Source organism: Equus asinus, chromosome 20 (assembly GCF_041296235.1).
Source record: "Equus asinus isolate D_3611 breed Donkey chromosome 20, EquAss-T2T_v2, whole genome shotgun sequence".
NCBI lineage: Eukaryota > Metazoa > Chordata > Mammalia > Perissodactyla > Equidae > Equus > Equus asinus.
Genome location: NC_091809.1, coordinates 82,386,550 through 82,394,151, shown reverse-complemented (window position 1 = coordinate 82,394,151; position 7,602 = coordinate 82,386,550). Strand labels below are relative to the sequence as shown.

The 7,602-nt window shown below is 56.5% G+C and overlaps 1 protein-coding gene across 2 annotated transcripts in view; it reads right to left on the bottom strand.

The window, feature by feature from the left end:
• Window positions 1-3,566: 3,566 nt before the first annotated feature.
• Window positions 3,567-7,602, bottom strand: part of MAP6 (microtubule associated protein 6) — a 77,042-nt gene continuing 73,006 nt past the window's right edge. The window contains exons 4-5 of one of the 2 annotated variants that reach the window (XM_070490675.1): window positions 4,585-5,513; window positions 3,567-4,551 (exon numbers count right to left, since the gene is read on the bottom strand). In XM_070490675.1, coding sequence (XP_070346776.1) covers window positions 3,734-4,551; window positions 4,585-5,513 — 1,747 coding nt within the window. In that variant the 3' untranslated portion in view covers window positions 3,567-3,733. Of the gene's footprint in view, window positions 5,514-7,602 lie in introns of both variants that reach the window. The other variant, XM_014855843.3, reaches the window with a different exon arrangement.

The window sequence follows — 7,602 nt, the reverse complement described above, 5'->3', positions numbered from 1 at the left end:
GCCCAGCCCGCCCTGCCCGCGGGCGCAGGCGCGGGGCCCGGGCAGGGACTGGGGCTGCGAGCGCGGGGATTCCCGCCCTGGGGCGCGGGGTCGGAGACCAGCTGGAAGCTTCCGAGCCGAGAGCCAGGTCCGGGACTCTTGGGCGGAGTCTGCGCATCTTCAGCCTCCGCATGTCGGATCAGGGCTGGGACGCCGGCCCGCCCGGGCTTGATCCTGGGCCGGGAGCGGGGCCCTCCCCTGGCAGAGCCGGCCCGCCGCCTTCCCCAGCCGCTCCCGCCTCCTCCGCGCGGGCCCCAGCCGCTTCGGAAGCCGCCCGCCAGGGCCGGGGCGGGGGCAGGGGAAGGGGCGCCGCCGCTGCCCTCGCCCTCCTCCACGCGGCCGCGTGTGTGCCGGGGGAGTTGCCGGCGTTGGGCGGCGGGGCCCTTTGTCTGCATTCGCAGGGCCGTCGAGGGGAGGTAGAAGGAGTGGGACGGGGAGAAGATGATGGATGCCGGGGAGGGGCTGGGAGATGGCTGCAGCTGGGAAGAGCCGGGCCGTGAATGCAGCCTGCGTCTGAGAAGGGCCAAGAGAGTTTACCTTATTTCCCGCCTCCCCCGGGCCCCGCCCGTGACCGCGACCTCGCCCATACCCTCCCTGCCTGGGCCCTCTTTCTCTGCAGTGGAGAGCTGGAAGTGATGCTGGTGGGGCGGCAGCCTGTGCTCACCCCTGAGCTGGCTGCAGGTTTTACGCCTCAGGATCTCCTCTAATCGTCAGGACCATTTTACGAAGGGGGAAGGGGGAAGTCGAGGGGAAAGGGGAAGTCTAGGGGCCCGGCGGCGCCGGGCTGGGGCCCAGGTCAGCCTGCTCCCAGGCGGAAGCTGCCAGATCCGACAGCCACCTCTTGGTCCTCATCTGTTCCCTCTCAGCTTTTGACACTGGGCATCACTGTCCTTATTGAGTCGCTCCTGGCACCAGAAGCCCCTGATGTCTCGTTACAATTCTGGCCAGCGCTTCTCAGCTTCCTTGTGCACGTCTCTTCCTATCTTTTAAAAGTCTCCTAAGCTTTGAACTGGACCGGCTGCTCTTTCCACCTGACACTGTCGCCGGAAAAGCTCCATCTCCCTCAAGTAGGGCTGACTCCCAGACCTTTTTCCAGGCAACTCTTGCTTCGGAGGTGGAGACCCGGTACCCAATAGCCTCCTGGACATCTGCCCCGGATGTCCGGAGTCTCAGAGACAGCGCTGTCGTCTGTGTGGCCCATGGGAGTGTGTGTGTCGTGTCACGGGCTGTGTGGGTCAGAGGGAGGACGGAGAGCAGGAGGGAGCCGTCCATACACAACACTTTAGTCTCAGTGTGGCCTCTTCTTGGCTCCAGGGCCTTAGCTGTTAGAACTCATATGGCAGCAAGCTCTGTGTTGGGCCAGGCAGAATCCTCGCGGTGTATGTGTGTTTATGGAGGGGGCTCCTGGGGCCAGAAGCCTTGGTGCTATTGAGAGAGGGGTGGGGAGGCAGGCCTGGGGCCAGTTGCTCAGAAAATTGGATTATTTGGAAGTCATCAGTACTTCCTGGGATGGTTTCTCTGTTAGAACCAAGCTGAACTCCTTTAAAGGAGCCCTTAAAAAAAAAAAACCACCTTTTAAAGGGGTTAGTGTCCAAAACGGGGCCGCAGGTCTTAAAGGGGTAGGAGTGTTCCTTGGAAGCCAGCTTTGGTGGGGGCAACAGGTAGAACTCCCCCTCTGCCCCCAGGGGCCTGAGGGCTCTGGGCTTTAAAGGCTATCGTGGCCCACACCAGTGAGACCCTTGCAGGACCCATCATTGACCAAGGCTGAGCTTCAGCCCCACTGGCAGCCCCCCCAGTCTTCTGGCCCAGCCTGCCAGCAACGTATAGCCCACAGGACAGACCCCCGACTCCCTCCCTGAGGTCTTGGGATTCAAAAAACCGGTCACCCCTGCCTGGTCCCAGTTTTCCGTTCCAGAGACCTGCCACACCCCTTGGTCAAGGCCTCATGCAAACCAGGTTCTTTTCATTCAAGGACTTCCAGACAGCGGCTTAGCTGGCCCTCTGGCCACACCCGTGATGCCCCTTTCTACCCCTTGCCTGGGCTGTCAGAACGCCATGGTCACTTTCTCTGAGAAGCCTTCCTGGCTGCCCTGACCAGGTGTCGTCTCTTTACTGTCCTTGGGCCCCATCCCACACCACCTTTTACTATCATAAGGCCAGGACTCCCTTAGTACGGTGACTCCAATGCCCAGCACTGAGCGTGGCCCAAAGTGGGTGCTAAGGACAAGTCTGCTGGATGCATTGTTTTAGAAGCCCTGGCTGAGCTGTCCTGGATGCTGGATGAGGATCAGCGATGTTAGGGTCTAGCCTCATGAATGTCCTGGGACTTCTGATCAGGGCCCTAGTTTTCTCAAGAAGCGTGACCTCTGGATGAACTTTAAGACGCAGCCCTTGGCAAAAAGCTGTCACCCAGAATCACCCTGGGCCAGCGGGGGCTGGTTCCTGTTTCCTCTGCAGGCTTCAGCTCCAACCCCTCCAGGACTCAGCCTGCTGCAGTTTGCTACCTGTTCCCAGGCTTTCACGGGACCTGACTTGGGAAATGATGGAAAATATAAGTATTGGGCTCTGCCCCCGGTTTCTGGCACAGAGCTCCTAAAACCTTTGTAATTTCCTGGGTGATGGGATTGTCTTTTGTTCTAATGAGGCAACTCTTGGTGGCTCCTGGATGGGTGCTGGTCACCAGAAAGACCCAGCCAGGATGAAAAGCTTGAACTTTCAGACCCCCACCCTCTCTTCTTCTGGGAAGAGGAGACGGGCTGGAGATTAAGTTAATAATGCATTGTCGTCCGTGCTGAAGCCTCCATAAAAATCCCCAAAGTACGGGGTTTGGAGAGCTTCCAGGTTGCTGAGCACGTGGTGGAACTGGGTGGGTGGCCTGCCTGGTGAGGGCTTGGGAGCTCTGCGCCCCTCCCCCACCTTGCCCTATGCATCTCTTCCTTCTGGATGTTCATTGGTAGCCTTTATCATATCCTTTATGATGAACTGGTAAGCATAAGTGTTTCCCTGAGTGTTTTTGTGAGCCATTCTAGTAAATTATCAAACCCAAGGAGGGTGTCGTAGGAACCCTAATTTATATCCAGTCGGTCAGAAGTGCCAGTGACAACCTAGGCTTTTGATTGGTGTCTGAAGTGAGGGTGGGTGAGGGGATACTCTTGTAGGACTGAGCCCTTAACCTGTCAGACCTGTGAGTCAGATCGTAGGACACCCAGCTGGAGTTGGAGAATTGCCTGATGTGTGGAAACCCCCCATGTCTGGTGTGAGAAGTGCAATGTGACAGGAGTGTGAGAGTCAGGAGAAACGGGGAGTTTTTCCTTTGTGTGACCTTTGCCTTGTCCTGCCCCACGCCCTCAAGATGGGGCCCTGTCCTCAATCTCCTAGCTTCTCCCTCCACTTCCAGCTGCTGCTGACAACTCACAGGAGCTGGAGATTTTGCCTAGGTGGGTGAATGCACAGTCCTGCTTGCCCACTCTCAAATGTACGTGGCAAGCACACAGACGTGCACACATGCGCACGCACACACACACTCAAACAGAGCCAGAGAGACACTGCTGAGCCAGAGGGACCAGTTTTATTAGATTCCAGCAAGACTATACCATACATGTTTCATGCAGATTAAATATGTGTCTTTGCTGCCCTGGGAAGGAGCACTTTCCCTGCCGGCTCCTTCCTTGGCATGTCAAGGCGTGAGCATCAATCAGGGAGAACCCTCAATATATTCCGCATGGGGGGCAGTTGGGATCATGACTGGGGGTGGAGGTGAGACAGTGGGCAGCTGAGGGACCCTGGGACCTTGAGTCTTCAGAAGTTCGGGGATAGGACCTTGGTCCTTTGCTGGTGGTGGCACCAGAGGATCAGGATCTTTCAGAGGCACCGGGATGGTAGGAACTTGATTCTTCACAGGCTCAGGGACCACAGGACCTTGATCCTTGACTAGTGCTGGGATCACAGGATCTTGACTCTTTGGAGGCTCTGGGACCACGGGACCTTGATCCTTGACTAGTGCTGGGACCAGAGGATCTTGACTCTTTGGAGGCTCTGGGACCACAGGACCTTGATCCTTGACTAGTCCTGGGACCACAGGACCTTGATCCTTGACTAGTGCTGGGACCATGGGACTTTGATCCTTGACTAGTGCTGGGACCACAGGACCTTGACTCTTTGGAGGCTCTGGGACCACAGGACCTTGATCCTTGACTAGTTCTGGGACCACAGGACCTTGACTCTTTGGAGGCTCTGGGACCACGGGACCTTGCTCCTTGACTAGTGCTGGGACCACAGGACCTTGAGTCTTTGGAGGCTCTGGGACCACGGGACCTTGATCCTTGACTAGTGCTGGGACCACAGGACCTTGAGTCTTTGGAGGCTCTGGGACCACGGGACCTTGATCCTTGACTAGTGCTGGGACCACAAGACCTTGACTCTTTGGAGGCTCTGGGACCATGGGACCTTGATCCTTGACTAGTGCTGGGACCACAGGACCTTGAGTCTTTGGAGGCTCTGGGACCACGGGACCTTGATCCTTGACTAGTGTTGGGACCACGGGACCTTGATCCTTGTCTAGTGCTGGGACCACAGGACCTTGACTCTTTGGAGGCTCTGGGACCATGGGACCTTGATCCTTGACTAGTGCTGGGACCACAGGACCTTGACTCTTTGGAGGCTCTGGGACCATGGGACCTTGATCCTTGACTAGTGCTGGGACCACAGGACCTTGACTCTTTGGAGGCTCTGGGACCATGGGACCTTGATCCTTGACTAGTGCTGGGACCACAGGACCTTGACTCTTTGGAGGCTCTGGAACCACGGGACCTTGCTCCTTGACTAGTGCTGGGACCACAGGACTTTGACTCTTTACAGGTACCACAACCATAGAATCATGATCCTTCAGAAGCTCTGGGACCACTCCACCTTGATCCTTGACTGGCTCCGGGACCACTAAACCTTGACTTTTTACAGGCTCAGAGACCACAGGGCCTTCATCTTTTACAGGTGCTCTGACCATGGCACTTTGATCGTTCAGATTCTCTGGGACCAAAGGACCTTGATCCACAGGCTTAGGGACCATGGAGCTTTGATCTTTGGCAGGTGCTGGGACCGCAGGACCTTGATCCTTTGGAGGCTCTGGCACCATGGAACCTTGATCTTCAACTCTTGCTGGAACCATAGGACTTTGATCTTTTAGAAGCACTGGGACCAAGGAACCTTGGTCCTTGACTGGCGCTGAGATCACAGAACCTTCATTCTGCAAAGGCTCAGGGACCACGTGATCTTGATCCTTAACTGGTGCAGGGACCGTGGGACCTAGATCCGTCAGAGGCCCTGGGACCGTGGGGCCTTGATCCTTTGGAAGCTCTTGGCTCACAGGACCTTGATCTTTCAGAGGCCCCGGGCCCATGGGACCTTGATCCTTGTCTGGCTCTGTGGCTACAGGACCTTGAATCTTACGGGAATCACCGGTGGGTTCGACCAGGCTCCTGCAGAGGAGAGAGAGGTGGTCACTGTGAGGGCCAGGGCTCAGGCCGAGGGTGGGGCAGAGCACAGATTGCCTGATGAGTCTTGGCCTAGTGGAGCCTGGGCAGGGCAGCTCTTGCTGGAGAGCCAGGAGGAGAATCTGCTTTCCATGTTCTTAGCACAGCACGTGGGGCAGGGTGAGGGGCAGGCTCAGGGATCAGTCATTCAATGTGCTTGCCAATTGATTATAACCTGCACGTGGCACAGAGGCACGTGCCCAGGTGACAAGGGCAGTATGACAGCAGGACTCAGAGTCCCCCAGTGGGCATCCCAGGAGCCTGTCCACCCCACATGCCACCCAGGCCGCTCTTCCTCCACGATGGCCGGGCCCATCCACCCTGAGGCCCCCCCAGGCCAGAGGGCTCTTGCCTTGTTCTCGGGGCCTTCCAAGGCTCCTTCCCCTTCCCGTCCCCCTTGCTAAGGGCTGACTGTGGGGAGGGGCAAGGGGTCCATGGCACGCCAAGAAAGAGGGCAGTGGCTGTCCCTCTTCCACTCTCCCCTGCAGGGGGAAAAGCATTTTATCACTGACGTTTAGAATAGCCGGCACACAGCAAGAATAAAAAGCAGACCGGCTTTTAATTGGTTTTATTATTGCTTTTAAATTCTCTATCTTCAATGCACCCCCTTGTTGCCTACGCCACTGCCATTGCCCCCACCTTTGGTAGATGACTGGCTGGGACTCCCCATTTGGGCAGGGAAGAGGCCCTCTCCCCTCGCTCCCTTCCCACTTCGGCTCCCTCTGCTCTCCCTGGGCCCTTGCCCTCACTTACTCCACGAGGCTCCGGGGCTGATTTCCCTGCAGCCAGGAGTCCAGGCCTCTCACAGAGTCCTCACTGGCTGCTCCGTCTGCCTCACTGTGGGCACCGGCCCCATCCCTGGGCCCACCCACATCGTGGGGAGCAGGTGACAGCCCTGACACCAAGGGCAAACAGTGCACTCAGACGCTGCCAGTCTAGGTTAAAATGCATGCTCCTTTCTTACAGGCTGGACTAAAGTTGCCACTCACGAGTGGCCACTCAGCCAGTGTCACAAGGCCTTGCATACCTACAGCACACTCCAGTTCCCAAATCACTGCTTTTCATAGCTCGTTTCAGTGACGCAGCAGCCCTGGGAAGCACGCGGGGAGGGTTCTATTGCCCCTACTTGTCAGAGGGAGAAACTGAGGTCCAGAGAGGGCCCACGATGGGGACGGTGAGGGCCCCTGCCTGGGCTCTGGGCTCTGGGCTCTGGAATCTGGGTCTTCTCCCTCCTGAAGTCCGTGCCTTCTCCCTCACGGTGCCTGGCACACAGTAGGTGCAGTACAGGGGAGCTGTTATTCCCTTTTACACCTCGTGGCCTATCAAACTAGGTCAGCATTTTAACAGCTCCTATCAGCTTTCAGGACTGTGTCATACCTGCTTATCAAAGCTGCTCCAATAAGACCTCTACTGGTCCCACTTTCCTAGCTCATTATGCTTCCATTTCCCTGGGCCTCAAGTTTGCTGTCTATTTCATTGAGCATAATGATATTTACTCAGACAGTTTCGAGGATGAGAGATCATGTACACAGACCACCCTGTACCATGATATTACTATGTGATATTAGAATTGTTTTTATGTTTACTTAGAAGTAAAATTACACATATTTGGACTATTTTTAGTCTGACATGTCATCCTGATGCAGCAGCTTTTTACTGTATTTAGCATCTTGAGCTACCTGGAGACCGACGTGTCTCAGCAGAGTACACAGTGGCACAGGCAGCCTGTCCAGCCAGTCCCTCTTGATGTCTCTGAGCATCGCAGGGGACAGAGAGGGCCAGGGCGGCTTCTTGCACGACAAGTGCACAGCTGCCCTGGCCGGACAGATGCAGCTGGCTGCCATCAGTAGGACCTCAGCATGTGCAGAGAGAGCCAGGCAAGGCCAGGAGAAGCATGCAGAATCCAAGGGGGGCATGAAAATACCTCTAATACTTGCTGGCTGGCCAGAGAGGAAAAAGAAAAACCTCCTTCAGCATAGAATCAAGAGGAAATTGATTAGTGAGTGACCTGGGTGAGGTTACCCTGAAGGGGTGA